The sequence below is a fragment of the Myotis nattereri genome (assembly GCF_964212035.1).
Source record: "Myotis nattereri genome assembly, chromosome: 5".
Taxonomy (NCBI): Eukaryota; Metazoa; Chordata; class Mammalia; order Chiroptera; family Vespertilionidae; genus Myotis; species Myotis nattereri.
Genome location: NC_138080.1, coordinates 62,942,715 through 62,966,663, shown reverse-complemented (window position 1 = coordinate 62,966,663; position 23,949 = coordinate 62,942,715). Strand labels below are relative to the sequence as shown.

Below are 23,949 nucleotides of genomic sequence, written 5' to 3'. Positions count from 1 at the left end.
CAGTACATCAACTGAGGATCATCCATTTCCTTCTGGCTTGTTGCTCCCATATAACTGTTCCAGCTATCACGTTTGCTTTGAAGACAAAAGAATGAGTAAAATAACCAGGAATGGAGGCAATCATTTCCTTTAAAGACACTACCCAGAAACTGCATATGCAGTTTCCACTTGAACACACAAAGATGTAAGAATAGCTGAGAAATGTTGTCCTCAATTATGTACTCAATTAATATTCAAGTATTTATCACTAAGAAAGCATCTATCATTCAGCTACTGGGGGAACACTCATGGACTCTCACATAAATACAGCCATCTTCAGTTAAACAAAAGTAATGGAAACAATAATTAAAATAAATTAACCCTGAATAAATTAATAAAGATTAAAGTTCATAAAAAGCAATTCATAAGGAAGTATATCTAAAACAAAAATTAAGATTAAACTCTAGTAGGAAAAAAGCAAAAACAAAATATAAAAATAAAATGTTATATTAGATAAAAAATAGCATTAAAAATTAATGTTTGTTATGTCCTGGTAATATGAAATTCTTACTAAATAACATGATCCCTAGAAATTAAAAAATTCCCTAAGTTATCTCAAAAAGAGAAAACACATATTTAGCTTGTCTTTAATTGAACTGACTGAGCTCATTCAGGGGGAAATACCCTTTCCCCAGGGTGTTTGTCAAAAATAATCAGCAGCAATTATTTAAAATTGCAGCTGCCTAAAGCAGTGAAACAATGTTGAGTAAACAGCCCAAAAATATATTAGAAAAATATAGCAAATGAGATGCCATAAAGGGCTTTGAAAACCTTCAACATATTCCTAGGAATATAGATGGTTGCTGGCGTGTCCAGTGCTATGCACATAACAATGAAAGACTTGCAAGGCCTTAGTCTACACTTCCTTTTTTGTGCAGAACCTAACGGTCAGCCAGAAGTGAAAGATTAAGACAAATTTGTAGTCTGCCAGAGCAATGAAAGTGTCCCCCATTGTACATACAGTGCAAAATGGGGAGACATTTCCTTAAAGCATTTAAGGAAATTTATGTTCAATCATTAGCTGACAATTAAGTTAACTGAGCAAAAAATTCAGTGGTAGCACATAACAAAAAAATAAAAGGCAATCTTTCCAGACTTGGGGAGCATCATCTTCCAACTCATTTTGTGAGGCCATTCCTACCCTGTTACCAAAACCAGACAATGACATCAAAATAAAACTACAAAGCAATATCCCTTAAGAACATAAATGCAAAAATCCTCAACAAAATATTAGCAAACAGAATCCAACACATATGGAATCAGACTCTCTATCACAATAATCCACAGAATAGGAAAAAATTATTTACACATCATATAAATGATGCTGTCATGTATTTGGCATATAGAAAGAATTCACAATTTAGTCGTAAAAAGACAGCAAATTTAAAAAGGGAGAGTCCTGGCTGGGTTGCTCAGTTGGTTGGAGCATCATCTCACATACCCAAAGGTTGCCGGTTCCATTCCTGATCAGGGCACATACCTAGATTGTGGGTTGAATCCCAAGTTTGGGGCAACCAATTGATACCTCCCTCTCTCTCTCTCTCTCTCTCTCTCTCTCTCTCTCTCTCTCTCTCATATCAATAAAAGCATCCTCAGTGAGGACTTTTAAAAAATGGAGAAAAATACCTTAATAGACATTTTTCTAAATAAGATATACAAATGTCTATGCTACGGCATATGTGCAAAGACACTTAGCATAATTAACCATTACAGAAATGCAAATCAAAACTACGATAGCATTTCACATCCACTAGGATGGCTAAAATAAAAAAGACTGACAATAATCAGTGTTAACAATGACAGGAAGAAATTGTAACTTTATACGCTTCTGTGGAATTGTAAAGAGGCGTGGCCACATTGGAAAGAAGTTTGTCAGTTCTTCAAAATGTAAAACACAATTGCCCTATGCCCCGCTATTGCACTCCTATGTATGTATAGAAGAGAACTAAAACCATATGACCATACAGAAACTTGCACATTAATGTTCACAACAGAATTTGTCATAATAGTCAAGAAATGAAAATAGTAAATGCCCATCAACCAATAAGTGCATAAACAAAGTACAAAATATATATTCAAGTGATTATCATTTGACAAAAGGAATGACATACAAATACATGCTACAACATGAATGAACCTTGAAACCACTGTGCTCCATGAATGAATTTAGTCACAAAGACCACACATTCCATTTATATATAATGTCCAGAATAGGCAAATAGGGATTGGAACTGATAAGTGATACAGGGTTAGTGTTTGGAGTGTTGAAAATATTCCAAAATTAGTGATGATGGGTATACAACTCTGTAAATATGCTAAAAACCATTTAATGGTATACTTTAAATATATGAATTGAGTGGTATATTAATTTATCACAGGAAAACACATAACCCAGAAAACCACAATCTTTTAAAAACAGGGATTATGATCCTTTTTGCAATTATGTACAAATATTGGAAGACATCTGTTTTAGTCAGTATGTTGTGCTAATGTGAAGATAGTTATTATATGGAGTGATAGAGAAAATTAGTTGAAGAGTACAACTTTTTATGACCCAAGTTAGACGAATGCTGTATTTGCAAATTTTCATCCCTGACACTTTGACTTGGCCCTCGTTATTCTGCCCTTGGGGAGGCTCTGTGTTAGGTTGTTCTGCTTTCACTTCATGCACAATTATCCACTGGAAAGGCAGCCCGAAACGTGTGGCACTGCGAAGATGATGCCCACTGCTGATGTCCTTAGAAGTAGGGTGATCACCCGGTCTCACCGAGGCCAATCGTATTTAATGCCCGCAGCCCCAGCTTGGATTATAAGTTATATGGTCACTCTACCTTAAAGGCTATTTTAGGGGTCTATTTAACAGGTTAAATTATTGTATAAAGAATTCTTTTCAAATAAAACTGATAATGTTTAAGAATGCATGGTTACATGGTAAAAGAATAAAGAAAGCAAGTGATTGCCACAAAGGTCAGTGAAGTACAGTAATTCTCACCCAGGGGTAATTTCCCCCCCACCAGGGTCATTTAGCAATGTCTCTAGACATATTCGCGTGTCACAATTTGCAGTAGTGGGGAGAGGGGGCAGGGGGATAGGTAGGAGTATTCTACTGACATCTAGTGGGTAGAGACCAGTGAGGCTGTTTAACATTCCATAATGCCCAGGAGAGCTCCCTTCAACAAAGAATTTTCTGGTGCAAAATATCTCTAGTGCTGTGGTGTAGAAACTCTGAGACAGTGTTTACATTTGTAAGGGAGGTATATGTGTGTGTGTGCATACACACATACTGTAAATGCATATATATACAGATAGATAGATAGATAGAAATGATAATTAGAGATGTTTATGTTTTTGTGCGGTTTTTTACATACATGGTATACTTTAAAAAATTGAAGGAAGAGGGAAGGAAGGAAGGAAGGAAGGAAGGAAGGAAGGAAGGAAGGGAGGGAGGGAGGGAGAGATTGGAGGGAGGGAAGGCGAAATCTTGAACAGGCCAATTGCAGAAAATAAATATAAATGTATATAATTATCTCCAAATATTTTAGGTATGAGTTTTTCCAGACTCTCAAAAAATGAATATTGTTGCCCTATATATAGCATTCCAAAATAAAAATATGTTAAGTACACCAACTTATTTTATTGAGCAAAATAATCCTTATAAGAAAATCTCACTTAACAAAAGATTGTATATTAATTTTACTTATGACTATTAATATAAACATTTTAATAAATTTATAGCAAAGCAAATTTGGAGGTAGAAAGTCAAGCATGTTTTAATATTAGAAAAGTTATTAAATTTTACATCACGTTAACTCAAAAAGTTAAGAGATTCTTAGATTGGGAAAATATTTAAGTAAGTAAGAAATTTTTAACATGATAAAAATATCTCAAAGCAAATACTAAATCAAAGCAATCAGTTTAATGTGATAAAAGCTCTAATAATTCACATTTAAATAACAAAGAACACAGAAAAAAATGCATTATTATTTAATTTTCACATTTCTAGAAACTGAAATTAGCCCAATAAGATTTTAAAATAAGAAATAAAAATTGGAGACTTTGTAGATCTTGCCCTGTTTATTCCACATTTTCTGTAAGCTTCTGGGCTATATCCTCATTTATCTTTTATAGATGAGAGTCTCAGAATAACGAGAAGTTTTAGAAAGTACGTCCTTAAATATCATTTTTATTACAAAGTAATAGGTGTAAGAGATATAACCCCTATTTAATCCTTAAATTTAACTCGTATTCACTGTTACTCTTATCAAATTTTTCCTAATTACGTGCCTAACACTTTTAAGCAGGGGGGATGTAAGATTCAGGATGGATCAAGAATGTAGGTTCCACACATTACTTGGTAACTTTTTAAGCTACAAGTCCAACTGCTAATTTTCAAGCAAGTAGAACATGTCCCCAACTCTAACCTACTGTATCAAAATGCTCCATAGCAGACTTCAAGCACCAAAATAGTACTGGTGGCAAGTCCATCTACATGGAGGCACGTGCTAATGAGACCTTCCTTTGGAGCCATGGATACTGGTTTAGCTTTTCCATGGTTGAGTTGATTGGTTCAACAGCTGGCACATGGCTTGGTTTGGCACAAGTGAAAGAAAGGTTGAACACTGTGGAAGACATGCAGCCACTGTGTCTCTAACAACTTTGAGACCTGCAAGAAGGTTCTAGGACCGACCACTGAGCTCTCAGAAATGACTAATAGGTATAATCATTCCCACACAAATGATACTGACTTGTGTCTAGTTATTCTTGGTTGTAGAAAGTAGAAAATTCCTTTATAACATGAAATACCATATATCAGCTATCCAACTCAATGCTTAGTCAAAAGTAAAGATTCAAAATATTTGCTTATTTTTCTCTTCCCTTTTATGCCCTATTGTTACAAAAATTCCATTAAAACTTTTTTCTTCTAATTTCTAAATTATTCAAAGTATAATATAACCTTTTTCTTGCCTCAGAGAACTGAATATGGTAAAAACACATTTTTAAAAGCTGTTTTTCCATTGGGGAAAGTTTGTTGGATTATTTACAATATTTCTATTTACTTAAGTGAAAATTGTAATATTTAAATATTTACTCACCTATTAGTTAATGATGAAAAAACTGTATAACCTATTTTAGAAAACTCTTATTCTCCATTAGTAACTTTTAAAGTCTGGTGCTAATTACTGAATTTCCATCAGGGTTTATTCTTAAAATATTATTTTTATTTTATTTCTTGGCATCCTCAAAAATATGTATCTATCCTTTTTTCAAAATTTGATTTATAATACAGGAAGTTGGTTTGTTTTGTCCTAGGCCCCAAGAAACGGTAAAAAGGAAAGAAACCTCTAAGTAAGAATGACATAACAAGTTAAAATTATAATATTTTAATGCAATAGCTGTTTCCCTTTCTGATTCTTACTCCAGAAGACCAAGAAAACATTGGGGTAAAAATAGACCAATACTTGTGAATTTTTATTCTCATTGTCATAGAAATTAGGGGGAAATTTTTTTTTTTAAATCGCCTGAGATTTATTGACTTCTAGTTTTGAATCATCTATTTGCTGGGGAATGTCCTACTTAAAAATGACTGCAAAATTGAAACATCAAGATATCTAAATATCCATGGCGAAGAATTTTTTTCTTTTCTAATCAATTTAAGTCAATCAGTGAATGACAGATTAGAATAGTTCAGCTAATTGTATTCACACCACTGTTAGAATAGCTGGGAAAAGCAAAACAGAACAAGCTCTTTATTTAAGACTCTCTCCTATCAGGACTGCCCACCACAAGGACAAGCAAAGGTGGCCAACTTCTTGTTCAGGCCACATAATGGCCTTTCCTTTCTCTCTCTGGAAGGTTCTGGGTTAACATAAGTAAGCTACTACTCTTCTCATAGTTTGTAATATTCTCTTCTAAACAAGTTATACTTATCCCTCTCTGTTTATTAGAAATCTAGGAATCCACAGATAGGCTTGGATTTTTCCCTTTGTACATTTTCAGATAAATCTGGTAAAATATATATATATATATAGTAAAAATATTGCCGGTATAACTCAACTCTGAAAAGTCAGTCCAAGATCCCTTGCGCAAACAATGAAGCTACTACAAAGAACATTGTAACTAAGTGGGATTGCTATCAGGGAAGAGTCTTCTTCCATGTTTCTCACTCTTATATCCCTCACATGCTTGGGGCATGTTATGTGCCCAGTAATGATATTCAGAATGAAATAATCAATACTGTTTGGATAGAGGAACCCTTAAGGAACCTCTAAGTGTCCATAATTTGAATGAATTTATATGAATCATCAGTTTGTCTAAAGGTTCTTGATATGTGTGGCTGGAGCATGATGAGGGATTCTCATTCTCATTTCATACATTGAGAAACAGGTAAAGGAAGTTGATCAGCTCCAGGTTACACAGCTAGTAATTGGCAGAGTAGGGTTTCAAATCCAGCTTCTGCATTTGCAATCCCTACCTCTTCAAAAAGTTGCCTATTCTAGTCCCTTTGGCCAGATGTACCCTTCATTCACTCTTTTGATGAGTTGACATAAGACCACCTGAGCTTCTCTGGTGACACATACCTTACTTTGTATTTGGTATGTCTGTGCATCTCCCTTATCTCCTTTCCTAAATTATGAGTAAACTACTCATTTCAAAGACAACCTTTCACTGCTGTGTAACAAATTACTCCCAAACTTAGCAACTTAAAGCAACAAAATGTTTATCTTTCCCTTTTCAAGAAACACAGCGCAAGTTTGCAGCCAAGTCCCTTTCTCAGCCTGCCTTCAGGGGCCCAGTGACATCCCTTCATTTTGTACTGTCTCTCAATCCAAGCATATAGGGTTCTTGTTGATATAATTTGCCCAAAGATTCTGTGGCCTTCTTGTGAATCTCACTGTGTTTATTCTGTCAGACAAAAGCCACACCCATAAATCCCAAAAGGGCATTAGTGAGTTTTTAGCTTAGCAGTCTTACACCAATATTCTGTCCTTCGGGGACTATACATATTTCTGCTTTACCCAGATATTTTTAATCAGTTTTATCATTCTTCTGGTAACCTCATTAATGAGTTGAATAAATCTTTGACTCATATTCTTGTCAAAGAACCAAGTTTTGAAAATTATGCTTCCAAAATAGATTAAGTCTGAGAAAATAAGGTTTTTGTTATCATAATAATTTTGGTAGTGATATTGCTATGTCACGGTTTCTTTTATTTTGAAATTATGTTTTTGTAAAGTGTACAAATGGTACGTAGGAATGGCTGCGAGTATAAAACAGTATCTACCATCTCTATGATAAATAATACGATTTAATTAAACAGATAAATGGATGGCTAAGCAAGTTTCTCTCTTTTGCTTTACAAAATCTCATGAAATTCCTCATTGCAAAAAAAGTGGCTACACTGTATTCTTAGCTGAGTAGAACTGGCTTCTGCTGGAACCTTTAAGTATTTCATTTACTGGAGTGTATAATAGTGGATTCAACTTCCCATGTGAGACAGCAAAAGTAAATAAACACTTTTCTTTGCTTTTAAAATTTTTAAATTCCCTTGTTTATATGGAGAGAGACGGTACTCAGAAATGAGAAAGCAAACCTCCAGATGGATTGCAGCCCCTCTCTATTTCAGGTGTGCAGAACATAGAAAACTATAACAAACTTTGATGTTAAACTTCTTAGAAGAGGTGACAGCTAGGAAAAAACCTCTAGGCTCACTTTTATGGCATGTTTTGTGCATTGGAACACGAGCCTCTAAACAGGCTCTCCCCCTCGACAGCAATGATATTGAAAGAAGTTACATATTATAGAATTCATGTTGACAAATGGTAACTTGATGAAACATAAATCTCACAAACAGAAGTGTTCTGCAGAATCAGTTTGGTTTGTTTTCCTATCTTAATCCTAGAATGTGGAGATGCCTAGTTACCATCATCTATATAGTTTATGTAACAGGTCTATTTTGTCTTCTGATTCTTTTCTTGGACAAGCAGCTCCAAAAGCTCATTTCAGGAATTTAGAAAATGTCCAACATACCAACTGCTTTGACATCCTTTATGCCTGATTGCCCCTCAGTCATGTTCTAGCTTCAGAGTGCATACGCCCTTTAATCCAGTGTAATAAATCATGAAATGGTTTTTCTCAGCGAGACAAAGGAGAAATTACTTGAAATGCTAGCTTTGCATTGAAGTGGTGGGGAAGGCTATGCGATTATCTAGAAGGCCTGTGCATTCCTTCTTCATTCCTTTCTACCCGAGGACACAATTATTATGCAGCACCGTTAGGTCTAGCATTGCATCGGGAGCAAGTTCAGAAAGCCCTGATTTATAAGGAGCAGTGTAGCTGGAATAAAAATTTCAGTAAGCAAAATGGCTGAAAGGCTTTATTTTCTTTTCCCTATTTCCTAAACTCGACTCTTTTCCTTGTTATGCTTAAGGTATATAATGATTAATACTCTCTTTTTACGTCTATCTACACTCCCACCCCAAACATGTAACTTTGTATTCAGTTGCTGTTTCATCTCTGAGGCAAGGGAATTTTAATGTGTAGGCATATAAATCATGCCGGTGCCTGAGAAACGTAACGCAGAACATTAGGTCCTGTGTCCTGGGAGGGAAAGGCACAGCCTTTGAAGGGCACAATGTTCTTAGAGTCCCTAGCTAATGGAGAGAGGCGAAGTCCTTACCGAGCCCTTCTTCCCTTTCCAGTACAAGTCAAGTTTACCGGGCTTTCCCTGAGACACATAACTTCAAATTTCATGATTTATATCCTCAAATACACAATCAAGTAGAAAGTACCACAGGTTGGAATCCACACAAGCAGAACGACTTGCAAATCTTGGGGCTGTGAGTGTGCCCTCTTTTCCCCTCACTGTCTTGGACCTTTCTTGTCTTCAAAACCACACGGTTTAAGGTGCAGAAGGATTTATTCGCTAGCAGAGCATGCCATATTCACAGTATGACTACTCTGGACTGAAAAACCAAAGTATTTTGTCTTGTCCTTAATGCAATCTGTTGAAAGGGACAGACGGTAGAGCAGGTGTAGGTATTCATACAGTAGACACGGGCAGACTTCCTCTGCACACTAATTACAACACAAAATGTTAACAAGAAAAGAATGATGGGCAGGGGATTGATATACCCGAGCATTAAAGACATTATGGTATTTAATCCTGCTAAGCTGGAGGGAGGCCGTCTGTGGTCAGTCTACTGTGCCACACTGAAGAAGGGTAACACCGGTGTGAACCATTCCATTCTCCTGACAAATCGTATTTCCTCCAGTCTATCTTTTAATCCTTTCTGATAAGATTATCCCCAGATTCTCTGAAGTTTATTCTTCTCTTATAAAGAAGGTCTGGATTAGGGATGTGGATCACCATCCTCAAGTAGACTAACCATCTTCCCACAAAGGGAAGGACAAATTTAAAACATCCTTGTTAAGGTGTACTAGAAATGGTCTACTTAAACTATTTAGAAATATCCAGAATTATATGTGGAATGGTGATATTTTAATTTTAAAGTACATCTGTGAAATCTATAGTTATAAAACATTTTTCCATTTGCATTTCTAACCTTGACCATGAAACTTACCTATCAAAGAGCTACATCAAAGCTCTTTTATACTTAAGCTGTTTTTTAAAAATGAACTTGGATAAGCCAAGATTTAAGAAAACTGTTCCCTTGCAATAAAAACATCGAAAATGTCCTTATCGAATTTACTTTGTATATCATTACAGCTTTCAAGTTATATGCAAGCAAAAACTCTATCGTGTATTTCTGAATCTTGTTGACAAACACCCAGCAGGGTGTCAAGGTTATTCTCTGGTAAATATGAAGGAAGATATCTGAAATGTGCAAACCACTGAAGTCAAGATAAATGAATGTTAGAATCATTGGGTCCAACCACCTTAATTTGCACAGAAAGTTTAAAATGGCAAAGGTACAGAGCATTTAAATATCACTCATTTTTAGCAAAGTCAGCACTGAAACAAAGGCAACCTCTCTCAGTATCTTGCAACAATGAATATACTGTATATGCTACAAGTCATTTTGATGTGATAACAAGTAGGTCATTCACATTAGTATCTGAAGCAGGTATGCTGATTCCTATTTCCCATTGACTAATCCAAATGACACTGAATTACCTACTAATCTAAATGACAGGCATCCTCAATCACCTTGTCTGCATAGGAACAAAACTGGATGTAAGCAGAGACTTACAAACATGGGGTAGTGTTGACCTTACTCAATCTATACACAGGAAGCTGGGAACGAAGGGCAAACTGCATTGCTAACCCTGAAATATCAAGGCAAGTCATCCCAGGTAATTTTGCATTAAGGCCTGTAAGTCTTGTGACTGAGGTGAGGTTAGGGGAAACTGAGGCAAATAAAGACCGTTTTTTAGAACTGAGGACAGACTCAAATTATAAAGTTTCAGATCCTGTGATAAAAGGAGACTGTAGCCCAGGGGTGGGCAAACTTTTTGACTCGAGGGCCACAGTGGGTTCTTAAACTGGACCGAGGGCCGGAACAAAAGCATAGATGGAGTGTTTGTGTGAACTAATATAAATTCAAAGTAAACATCATTACATAAAAGGGTATGGTCTTTTTTTTTTTTAGTTTTATTCATTCAAACGTGCCGGATCCGGCCCGCAGGCCGTAGTTTGCCCATGGCTGCTGTAGCATCTTCTAGTTCTTCAGGATGACGTTTCCACAATTACATGGAAGTAAAAAGTCACTAGGCGGTTCTGGAAGAAGGTAAAGTAATACTATTTAAGAGCTACGTGTCAAATATTGTGCTAGATTGTTTACATTAAAACATCTTCTTGGCTCCTCACCAACAATTCTGTGAGGTAGATATCTTTACCTGAATGTGAGAGTGTAAGTTCCTTTGAGCAGGTTGCACATGGAATTGGATTTCAATATATATTTGTCAGTAGTAAGAAAGATTTATGCTCCTAGTCGAGCTCTCCAATAGAACAGTGGTGAAATGCACCATTTCTGGAGGCAGTCTACCTGGGTGCAATGTTGGTTCACAGGTGCATGACAATGGAGGAGTCCCTTCTTCTAAGCACTAGGCTCCTCCTCTGCAAGATGGAACCCATAGAGCTGTGGACAACGTTAAAAGAGGTAATGTGTGCACTGTGCCAGGCACACAGCAAGGTCTCAGCCCTTAGCTCTGGCTGGTAGTATGACAAGTCTGTCCAGCAGAGGGCGCAATACACCCAGAAAAGCAGGGTTCCTTACGGTCCCCAAGGCCCAAACCCATAAAAGGCCAAACAGAAGTGTTACATTGTAGGGAAAGACTACTACTTCTTGGAGGTAAAAAATTACCATGATTCTCAACAAAGAGTTTGGAGACCCTCAAAACTGAGAACAAGATCTGGAGACAAACTGCAAAGAGAAACAGTGGTATTGGGGAAGGCCAGCGACCCTGAGAGTGACAAGAGTCCAAACTGAAAAAGCCAGAGTGAGTCAGCTGGGGAAGGGCTGCCTGCAAAATCTCTCCAGCTCATTCCAGACTTCTCTGGAGGGGAACTGAAGGGCTGAGTGAGGCAGGCAAATAATCTATATCTATAAAAGCCTAAGTGACCATTCGACCATTCAACCGCTCAATGGGTGCCAGACACTGGGCTCACGGACGGTGAGCACCGCTGTGGCCGGCGTGAGCCTCTCCCACCCTGCAGGCACTCCCCTTGCACACCCCTCCCCCATCTGGATCGGGACCGGGATCAGGACCAGCATCGGACTGACTGGGCGCGAGCCTGCTGCTGCTTCTCAGTCATGGATGTGCGGAGACCACAGCAGAGTGGCAGCGAGCCTACCGGGCTGTGGCAGGGCGGGATGAGTGGGAGCGGCACGGTGCCTGGCCAGGGCTCAGGCTCCTCCCCGGCCACCTGCCCTTCACACATTACTACATCTCTCCGGGGGGGATGTTGGACTGCCAGTTTCAGCCCAATCCCCACAGGTCATGCGGAGAAAACCCACTGGTGCATGAATCCGTGCACCAGGCCTCTAGGAATGATAATAATTAGCACCAACTTGGCAATCCTTACAAAAATTGCATGCATTACAAGGAAGCTGAGACACAGGATGGTTAAGTAAGTTTCTCAAGGTCTCAAGGTTAGAAGTGGTGAAGCTGAAATTCTTATCCATTATGAGTATCTGTTAAGAAGTCTCCAATGATCCAAGTGTGTCCAGGATAAAAGGTGTGTTTGAATTTTTTCTGTCTATTTTTAATCATCCATCTAACCCACACACACCACCTTAGGTCACAGATGCTCTGATGTGTCCCAGTAAAAGAGTCGATAAAGAGTGCCATAGAGAAGAGAGATCGGGTTTTTACAATATCCTAAGCCAAATTTCTTTAAGTTCCTTCTACACAAGGATGCAGGAGACAATCATCTACCTATGCGAGATCTTTTGTCCCTCCCAAAAATATTCAAAAGGGTTTTCATTTGTTGTTTTTGCACGGTTATGCTTTTGAGTCCTGTTTAGAAAGTTCTTGAATGTAAACAAGAAAAAGGTTTGTTGGTGTTTATATCATTTACAGTTCAGTCAACAAAATAGTTATATACCTAGATCACTATTTTATTTTTATTTTTTTAATTGATTTCAGAGAGGATGGGAGAGGGTGAGAGATATAGAAACACCAATGATGAGAGGGAATCATTGCTCAGCTGCCTCCTGTATACCCCACACTGGGGATCGAGCCTGCAACCTGGGTATATGCCCTGACCGGGAATCAAACCATGACCTCCTGGTTCATAGGTCGAGCTCAACCGCTGAGCCACGCCGGCTGGGCAGTCACAATTTTCTTAGACAGGAATTTGACTGAACCCAATCATGGGAACAGGTTGAGCAGTCTCGGTGAACTGTTGCCCTCCTGTCTGAGGCTAGGACCTAAAGGCAGCAGGCAGTCAATCAGGATGGTAAGATGGATGTTAGGTTAGGGAGAAAGCAAGAAAACACTGGAGCCCACAAACACAAGCTAGAGCTCACGGTGACAAATGGATAGCCATGACTTGCTGCCCTGGAACCTGGCTGACCTGTGTGCTGCGTTGTGTGTCACCTGTAAGGCCTGCCGAAGGCTCCAGCCTCCCTATCTGTCACTGACACTTCAAGCACCATTGGATTTGCTGTATCACGTGATCCAAATGGCAGCGCCGTTGGCATAGCAGCCAAACCTGCTGCAAGGCTCTGTCTAGTTCCGGGCCCCACTCAAGGCTGCAATGTAGTGAGTTACTCGATAACCAAGTCAGACACACACATACGAATGAGTTGCAAATTGTTTTCAAAATCCAAAAATGCCTACTTGAGTGTTGTGCCTTTTTCTTAGTAGTTGGGTTATGTACAGTCACTTGCCGTTCACCTGATCTCTCAGCGTACCCCCAACTGGATACCTAGAAATTTCACCAAGTTAGCAGACCATTTAGTTTTTGTGGGATTTACTTCTCATCGCCTGGCATTCAAGTACACCAGGCCCAAGCAGAAGTGCGTCATCAATGAAATGGATGAACGTACTGTCCTGTGGAAGGAAACTGTGCCCAGGAGCCCTGTGGCACAGAGGATCACACAGGGCTGAGGAGTGCATGTAACCCGGAAGTAGGAAAAGTGTTTTGTTGGCATTGCCAGCTGAACACTGGTTTCTTCTTGTGGTCTTTGTGCAGGTCAGTAGCCACGTGCCAGGGTGCAGATAAATTATAACCATTTGGTTAGATACATAGATTTAGATATAGAAAAATATCCAACTATTTGTAATGGGGAACTCTTTATTATGGCCCTTGGGGAGCTGATTAAGCAGTTGTCTTTGCATTTGCTTCTGGAGCTTGAAGCCCACAAAGAAAGCAGCTGGGAAGGAAAGACATTAATGCGGTGGAGAGAAAAAGCAAGCTGGACTTCACAAGCCATGGGCTGGAGCCCAGGAGGACAGTTCTTTATGCCAGTCTGACCCTGGCGAGATGGGTGTGCTACAAAGGCGAGGGCCCTTCATCACGAAGCTGAGAACACACGCGTGGCCGGGCAGCCAGGGACATGGAAACGGGGGGAGTGTGCAGCCCCACCACAGCCTCACACCAGTGAGACCAGACATCAGGCCGTGACATGGGTGAGATGCAAAAAGGCGGCTGCTGCGCTTCCAAATCGCCCACAAGAATCTCTCTCGTTCTCACCCTAACCAGAACAAACAGGAAAGAAAACTTGAGGAAATTAATTCACTCTTGCCAAGGTGACACACCACAAAGCCGGCACGGTATCAGTAAAACTCTACTCTGAAGAAAGTGTCAGCGCAATTATAATAAGGTTTCTGATGCTGATTCTAGGGGAGAGGACAGAAATGAGGCGAGCTAATTCCATGACAAAGGGAGTGGGGGAAGGATGAAACCGGCAGGTCCGGAAGAGAGACAAAAAGGGAACAAGGATTCAAAAGATGTTGTAACACCAGTTCAAAGTAATTTCTACTACACCGACTAAAGATGGCCTGAGAGAAAGAGTAAGGAATGTTTGTTCTCTAGACTCTCAGATATACAGGGTGTTCCCCCCAAAAATGTATACACACTGTAACCGCTGATAGCTCAACTTTTAAAATGAAATGTATTTTAATAAACACTGCCTTTATTATTATTCAAAGTATGCATATACATTTTTGGGGACACCCTATATTTCTGATCCACCTGAGTAAGACAGCGTTCTCACAGGTGATGCGCTAACTCTATGTACCTTGGCCAACTGTCGTAGGTTTTAATAGCAAATTTATAATTAGGGCACACAATGTTCTTCTCAGATAAAGTTCTCTGCAAGCGTGCCTCAGAGGATTTTCTTTAGCCAGAGCACTAGCTTGGTGCAAACCCTTCTATACTAAACAGATGATTTCATACCTACACCAGTAATCCCGCTAAAATGAGGATCCACGAGATAGTAGGAAACCCGGCTAAAGCAACTGGTCCACAGGCTCACTAGCTCTAGGCTAAAACTGCCCTGATTACTGAAGGACTTGCAACACAAAGAGAACTGCCAGCAGGTGAGGAGGTGTGGAGTTCCCAAAATAGCATTTCTGAGCAAAGTGCTTTGACCCATTTTTAATATCTCCTTACCAACTTGGAAGAGACAGCCTGTGTGATCAGTATGGAAGGGGAAGACATGAAGGAGCAAATTTTATTATCTACAAAGTCACAGAAGCAAAACCAATTTAGGCATGCTACTTAGAAAATACAAAGTGCAGGGTCTAAAAGTTTTTCAGCCGAAATCCGGTTCAAAGACTAGAAATACTGACATTCTAAAGGAGAAATAAAACAACTAATGAGAAAATATACATTTTGGCAGGTCATTTCAATTAACCCTAAAATCTGACAATGGAAATGACATTTTTCACTCATGATTCCTCATGCCTTAGATGTAGAAGGAACAGTGACAATTTGGTGGGCTACCTTTAAGGCCACATAAGGAGTGAGTTATGGGTCTCAGAGCCTTTCATTCTGAGCTTAACATGCAGATAAAACATTGGTACTACCAAACTTATAGCCAATCATTCCAGCTGTTTAACCTCATCACCTTGGTCAATGGTTAGCCAATGGACATTATCCTCAAAGTGATTTGCAAAGCAAAGGCACTCCTTTGGGGGGTGGGGTCAGTCGTCTTCTTCAAACTCATCAAACTGATTTAAAAGACAGTTTCAAGTCCAACCTGTCCTTCCCTGTCATCATACTGGAGCACCTTGCTCAACAAACAGCACTGGTAAAAGAGCATTTAACAATCTGCTTCACATACACCTCTTCTCCAGCCAAACTGCACCCATAAAGTTAAAACAGAACCTCTTCGGAGTCTCAGCAAACACAAACTGAATATTTTATGATTTGTGCAGTAGTTACAGTGTGTTGCCTTTCCTTAATTAGCATAGATATGGAAGCCTTTCTTTCGTGGCATGTTGTTATTGTTGCAGTAATTCAATAAAAGTATCCTAAACGTTTACATTGCGGAGCATTTTTATGATTTACACCAACAGAACAGCATACATGGTGGGGTACATCTGCTTTCAATGTCATCGCTTTATTTCTCTTTCCCATATCCCTTTTAAGAATGACAGATACTGTCATTTGGGGGCCTGTCTTTATTCCTTATTCTTTCTGCCTATGAATTTCAATCTTATGCACACTCTTCCCTATGATGATCCATTCAATTCATTCAATGGGAGCATTATTTTTTTCCCTGAAGTCTCTCACAACAGAGTAAAGAATTCTTCTCTTAATCTACTCCATTGGATTTCTGTTATTAAAAAAAAAAATAAACATGTTCCTCTGGTCACTAACTAGACTCTCACTCAGTCTTTTCAAAATGAGTCATGAACAGTTAAAAGCACAAGTCTTCCACCGAGAAGCTAAGTAAATGTTGAAAGGGAAGTCACTATTTCTTTTTTTCTTTTTTTTTTAATATATTTTATTGATTTTTCACAGAGAGAAAGGGACAGAGATAGAGAGTTAGAAACATCGATGAGAGAGAAACATCGACCAGCTGCCTCCTGCACACTCCCTACTAGGGATGTGCCCGCAACCAAGGTACATGCCCTTGACCAGAATCGAACCTGGGACCTTTCAGTCCGCAGGCCGACGCTCCATCCACTGAGCCAAACTGGTTAGGGCCATAATTTCTTATACTGTGTTATCCTCCTGAACCATTTCCAACCTCCAGTCAATGGAATAGGGGTCGGTTGAACAAAATGATCATGTAAAACATCTCACTGGGCCCGGCCCTCAGGCTCTTCCCCTTTGTGTTATTACACCCAGTTGTGACATGACAGTGTCAGAGCAGTCTGCTTTACCTCAAAACTCAAGGCTCCAAGACGTCTTCACTTGGAATAGCTGTTATATGCACGTGTTTGCCTGGGCTTTTAATCTGCCCTTATTTCTACTCTTCCGCCTTTCAAAGAAGCAACTAGCAACTTACAGAAATTTTAAAAAGACCTTTTAGAGCTTAAAGCATCAAAATTATGAACTTCGAATAAGAGGTGTGGGAGAGACATTCTACTAAATCTTAAGATGCACTCTGATGATCAGCAAGCATACCTGAAGTCGAAGACGGTGGAAGATGGTGGTTGGTCCGGCCTGGGCCACTGGTTGACTGCAAGTGGAGTGAGAGGCGCTGGTGAGTACAGCTTCCCTGGCACCCACAGTTACTGTTTTCCAACCGATTCTGAGGGAATCTTGCAGAGACAGCTACAAGAGAAAGGACTGGTATTATTTTAGTATCAAGGTATTATAAAAATTGAATTAAGACCTGAATTAAGGGGGCTGGGATAGGGACATCCTTCCCCCAGCTAGAAATTTCAGAAAGAAAAAATGATGGGGAGCACGTGGGGAACGGGAGAGGGACAGCGGAGCTGGAACCGAACAGCAGCAATGTGGTTCACATCAGCATGACTGTCAGAGAACCTGGGCGGTCGACAAGAACACCAGGGATCAGAGGTGGAAGTGCAAACATCGTTTCCAGAAAGGTCATTTTAAAGGCGGCAAAAGAGAGTGAGACATCAGGTGAAATAACAACAATCACCATCATAATAACTGCTGACACTGGACACTGCTTCAAATGTGTCAAGAACAAAGACTTATATAGCTTATCTCTAATACACAAGCCGTTCCGATGAGATGGAGACAATTATTATTCTCTTTTTAAGATGAGAAACTTGAGAGTGTCTTGAGTTATTTGCCTATGGTTTCCACAGCAAAAAAAGAAAAAAAAAAGTGGTGTGGTGAGCTTTGAAATGGGGTATTCTAGATGCAGTCTGTGCCCTCAAACACTTCAGAGTCCCTGGCAGGTACGAGGGGAGGCCAGAATTTCTATTTCCAGGACCCCCACCGTAAGTGTGCAAACACTATTTTTGATATAATTTCTATTGTTTCTTAGATAGACCTCCTTGACTGCATTTACCTAGTCCAGTGGTTCTCAACCTTCCTAATGCCGCGACCCTTTAATACAGTTCCTCATGTTGTGGTGACCCCAATTTCATTGTTACAAATTGAACATAGTTAAAGCACAGTGATTAATCACAAAAACAATATGTAATTATATATGTGTTTTCTGATGGTCTTAGGCGACTCCTGTGAAAGGGTCATTCGACCCCAAAGGGGTCACGACCCACAGGTTGAGAACCGCTGACCTAGTCAGCTATGAGAAAACATGGTTGGGTAACAGAAGATACAACTTAATCATTGTGGTCAACAATTCTACTGGCTATTCTTTCACTTCATCATTCATTCACTTACTCATTTATTCAATTTACCCTGTTCATACCCTGGATGGTATAATCCACAAGCACTTTCAGGCCCAAATGCCCAACTTCTTCTCATCAGCTCACAATAGTATAAACTTTCACTCCCCAGCCCCTAACTCAGGAAGGCCAAAAGAAGCTGAGTCCAGAATTCCTCCGCTGCTCCAATATTGCTATATCTTCAGGAGTTCTTTGTGTTCATAGTGAAAATATTTCGGTACAAAAACAAGAGGCACTGTTCTTTTGTAACTGATATTATTAAGTATTTAAGAAAAAAATTGTATAACATTGTTGGAGTACCAAGTTGCTTCACATAAACATAATACCTGTACTCAAAAACATTTGAATTTTTTCAGCGTCTATTGCAAATGAAGTTCAATCGAATAAGTATTAATGCATAAAGGGGAAAAAAGCACAATTCTTTAAGTGAACTGACAATTCTGCAAATGTTAAATGCCATTCAGACCTGGTTTTATATAAAACACATTCACAAAGAGTTAAACACTCCTTCCGTGAAGAGTATGCATATTCCCACATGGCTCCACCTCCTAACATGGACTGGTCAGTGACCTAAGTGAATCTAGTTATAAGGATGTGAAATTTTTATTGCTGTTGTACCAGCAGGTGACTTGGTTGATCTGACATGGAAATAAACCTGCAGTCTACCTCCTCATGTTCTTCACACCACCTAATTGTGAAGATGCAGAGTAAATGAAAGGTGTCTCAAATCTGCATGGGTAGTCCTGAACACCTACTTCCTGACTGATTCCACCAATTACGCCCTGGGCTCCTGGATGGATTGTTAAAATGTACTGGAGTCTTGAATCCATCGAAGTGTTTTGAATTCAGGCAGGAAAGCCCTGCTGCAAGTGTTCCATGCTTTCTCTCCAACGTGCTAGCTCCCTGGGGAGCGGAGACACGTAGCTGCTCCACATCTCAGAAAGAGAGTAGCAGGTGCCAGACTTGAAATTGCTGCTGGGATTACAACGAATTCCCAAACCGCGGCACAGCAGAAACAAACAGCTAGTCTCGGCCTCGTATACTAAGATGGCAAAATGAGATTGAAGAGATCGAAACATTTACACTGCAGCATCCTTTGCAGCAACTGTTGGGTAATGTTGATGAGACATGACATTAAAGGGATTTAGCGATAACAGTGACGGCGGAGAAAGGTAAAGACTTGTGAGGAGGACAAAGAAAATGAGATGGCTGATAATTTTGGAAAGTTTTGTAAACAGATTGAACTAGAAAGTCATTCTTTATTACGGACTGCCATATGGTTTCGTTATTTCTGCACTGTTTGTGTTCAAAATAGGCTGTAATGTGCACAGAGGCAGCTACTCCGACTATGTTTTGTTCATCTCTGCATACCACTAGGATCTCAATGCTGCATTTGACACATACTGAAACTGGTAGCAATGTAAGTCATCATCTTGAACCTAGCTAGGCTAGAATTTAAGCAATAGGCCAAATCCAAAAGTGGCCAGGTGGCTATTTTAAAAATTACAAACTTATATTTCTGACATTATAAAGGGACTAATCAGTCACGGGATAGTATTATGGATGAGCCCTTGAAAGGGATTTTCCATCCTCTGCCCTTCAAGAAAGCATTCAGCAGTACTTAAGCATTCAGTACCATCCCAAGCAGATGAGAATCTATTCTTTGCCTACAGAACTCCAGGGAAGTATAAGGCACAGCCTTCCTCAGTAAATCATGCCATTAATAATATTACCCTATATTAAACTTGTATGAATGAATTTATTGACTAATTGACAATATGTCAATGGGAGAATTTAATCTTAAATGTACTCAAAACGCAGCAGACTTTGAAGATACTATCAAAAGCTAGACGTCTTCTGGGTGTGTTAAAAATTCAGTCAAAACTTTAAAAAGTTAATAGAAAAAGTCCAAGGCTCCCTCGATGGATTATTTGAGGGTTGCTATTACAATGCTTGAAAATCAGAAATAGAGCGGAAAAATTAAACTCTGGTTAAGGTCCATTAATTATAATGCAGTGCCTCAGCCAAACAACAGCTTGGCCTTAAATCAATACTCAATTAAATACTTCCTGCAGTTCTATCCATTAATTGCTCTGCAGCTCAGAAAATAACATTCTAACTGCTTGCAGAAAGGTAATCAACACGGGGGTATGAAACTTAACTTTGGGCTCCATTGTGATTATCTTCCTTCAACGAGAACAATTAACTTCTTCAGTGACTTACACTCCATTCCCTTCAAATCCACTCAAAACTATTGAACATTGAAGACAATAACAAGCAATTGGTATTTTTTTATTGTGAAATATTTAGTTTGTCTTGAAGAACAAGCACCACACTATAGCATTTCCTTCTCCATAATGAAAAGTATCACCATTTTTATGCTAGATCTCAGTTGTAGACATACGAACTGGGAACTCTGGCTGCCTATACCCTACTGGATGGAAAATATTTAAGGGGCAACATCTAGCTGCTGCTGGCAAAGGAACATTTAAGGTCGAAACAGGAAATGCTATCTTGCCCTGCAATGAGGAATCACCTTTCAGTTCAGCTCTTAAGTACAAAGAAACTCAGCCTGACAGAGGAGATTTACAATGAGCCTCCCACAGATGCATCACCAGAATGCTGATTGTGTAACAGGACAAATGCAGAAGCAGAGAAGGGGAGGTGGGATTTAGGCTGTTGGCTTCAGAAAGAGCTGCAGAACCCAGGCCCTCGGAGAAATGCCCACCAGGACTAAAGGATAAAGGCAAGAGAACAAAATTGAGGGAAACAACACAAATATAGGCACCATGCAGGCAGGAATACCGAAGGTTGGCAGGTGTGATGACTACGAATTTATCAAGTAAGGTTTTGAAATGAATAGCTCAGCCGTACACAGCCTGTGGGGAGCTATGGCAGGAGGGACATGAGCCGGAAGACAGAGACGAAGCAGATGAAGAGGTGCCCTTCCCTTCCCTTCCCTTCCCTCGGAGGCTCTTGCCTTAGTGTGGACGGTTTGCAAGTATGTGTTCACAGTGTTTGTCATGTTTTTTTATAACAACTTTGATATTTATCCATTAAGACTCAGATGCACAGAAATAAAATTTTCTGCATTTCTCCCCACTGCAGTCAACTTGTTCTCTGAGCCTTCTTTTTTAAATGTAATATGGGCTGTAGAGCTGAGAGCAACAGATAAAAACTCATAGACACAGACAACAGTATTCTGGTTACCAGAGGGAAGGGAAGGGGGAATTAAAGAGGGTCAAATATATGATAAAGGAAGATTTATCTTTGGGTGGTGGGCACGCAATGCAATATATAAATGATGTATACAGAAATGTACACTTGACACCTACATAATTTTACTAACCAATGTCACCCCAATCAATTTAATAAAAACTTAAAAACAAAAGAAATGATCATTTGTCAAGTTTCCATGTAATACCAAAGAAGAATATCCACAATTATCTGAAAAGACAAAGTTTTAAAGGCCTAAATCCCTTTTAAACATCTGCCAAAGGAGTCTAGACTTTCTTCATATACATCAACCAAAACAGCCTATCATAGCAGCAATGCAGAAGAAAATATGAAAATCCAGCCATTAAGCCAGACATTAGACAAATTTGAAAAATGTAAAACAATGTCCCTTTTCTCACATTTTTTTGAAAAGTTATTTTTCATAAAATATATTGTTTATACTAACATATAATGAGATAATTCTTTTTAAATAAATTAATAAACTCCTTTTTAAAAAATGTAATGTAGTCCTGGCTGGTGTGGCTCAGTTGGTTAAACGTCACCCCATACATGAAAAGGTTGTGGGTTCGAGTGCCGCTCAGGGCATATACTTAGGTTTCCGGTTCAATCCCCATTCGGGGAGAGTATGCGAGGCAACCAATCGATGTTTCTCTCTCACATCCCTGTTTCTCTCTCTCTCAAAATCAATAAGCATATCCTCAGGTGAGGCTTAAAAAAATGTAATGCAGACTTCCAGTTTCGCATATAAGAAGTATGGGAGCCGCTATTCTGTCCTGACAAGAAATGAAAAGCTGAACAAACTGAAAAATCAACAATTCTTCTTAGATCTCTAAGAGGAAGGATGTCACAGAGCAAAATACTGCCAGGAATTCACTGGCAGGTGACTACAGAGATTCACTACTTACAGAACAGAAACCCAGGCGCTGGCATCTCTGGAGGAGCCGGTGCTGGGTATGGAAACGTGAGCTGTGGCTGAGAAATTGCAGGAGGCTCAGTGTGGCCAAGTTTGGTAGAGAAAACCTCTAGGGTACCCAGTCGTCGGTGAAACCCTACACTCCTGTGAGTTTTACCTTCTGGAACTCTACCAGGTTCTCACAGAGAAGATCTGAGAAACATCCCCTCCTGCTTCTTGAGACAATAAGCTAAATTGAAAGGCCTGCCCTCAGGAGAAGCTATTTAACCAGATCCTAATCTGCTGGGGTTTAATTGACTTGGGGCAGTGGTCGGCAAACTCATTAGTCAACAGAGCCAAATATCAACAGTACAACGATTGAAATTTCTTTTGAGAGCCAAATTTTTTAAACTTAAACTATATAGGTAGGTACATTCTTATTAACTTAATTAGGGTACTCCTAAGGCTTAGGAAGAGCCACACTCAAGGGGCCAAAGAGCCGCATGTGGCTCTTGAGCCGCAGTTTGCTGACCACGGAGTCTTGGGGGAAGGGAAATACCCAACTCCAGCCCACTCTAGCCATCGGTCCCACCTGAGGGGCGTGGAGAGAGGGGGCTGAACTGAGAAGCACGTGAAGCTCATAATCCAGGGGCAGAGTCTCCAGAAGAGCCTGAGACCTAATCAAAGGGCTAGCATGCTTCCCCTCCCCCACAGCTCCCCCACATTACTGAAGGCCTATTACTGTAATTCCTTTATACCTGGTACATCTGGTTTGGCTACCAAAAAAGTAAATTACAAGACATACAGCAAGGCAAAAGCACACTTTGAAGAGACAGAGCACGCATTAGAAGTGGACACAGCGGGAATATTGGAATTACCCTGTTAATCTTTTGTGACCACCTTTGTTGTCTGTATCCACAGCTGATGTTAGTATTCCCATCTGGCTTTTGCATACAATGAAGCAACTGTGCTCAATCAGGCCTCTAGCCTGCCCTTCATGTCTACGCACCTTCCTTACTCCTCATCTCAACACCCCATGCCTCCTAGGGTCTCCCAATCTTTTTTGCAATCCCACAGTCTCTATTAGGCATGAAGCAACTTTGTTCTCCACACCAGGTCTTGCAGAACGCTGGGACATAGTAAGATGCTATCTCAAACCCTCTTTCTGCCAGAAAAGGCAAACCCTTCATATAAAATCCTCTGGTCGTCCCATTTGGGGAGCATCACGAAGCCTTGCCTTGAAATGGGAGTGCAGAACATGCGCCCTCCTCCTGAAATGACGGGAGCTATGGGGCCACAAAGCACTCTTACCTCTCTGGCTCCAAAGCTTTCCCCTCCGAGGAAGGGCTTTCACCTGATTCAAGTCATCCTTCCTCTGTCAGAGTTTGTAATAAAAACGTTATGTTCAATCCTCCACACTTTTTTCCCTAATGCTTAAAGGCAATTTCTTAGAATTTTAAAACTTTTTAATTGGGTTTTTGTGTGTGTGATTATGAAGTGAACTTCAAGAGCCCATTTTAAAGTGAGAAGGG

General features: G+C 39.8%; 1 protein-coding gene across 1 annotated transcript in view; it reads right to left on the bottom strand.

The window, feature by feature from the left end:
- Positions 1 to 23,949, bottom strand: part of SLC7A11 (solute carrier family 7 member 11) — a 241,368-nt gene that overhangs the window by 62,109 nt on the left and 155,310 nt on the right. The window contains exon 13 of the mRNA XM_081093138.1: positions 17,087 to 17,236. Within this exon, the coding sequence (XP_080949264.1) occupies positions 17,087 to 17,236 (150 nt within the window). The remainder of the gene's footprint in view (positions 1 to 17,086; positions 17,237 to 23,949) is intronic.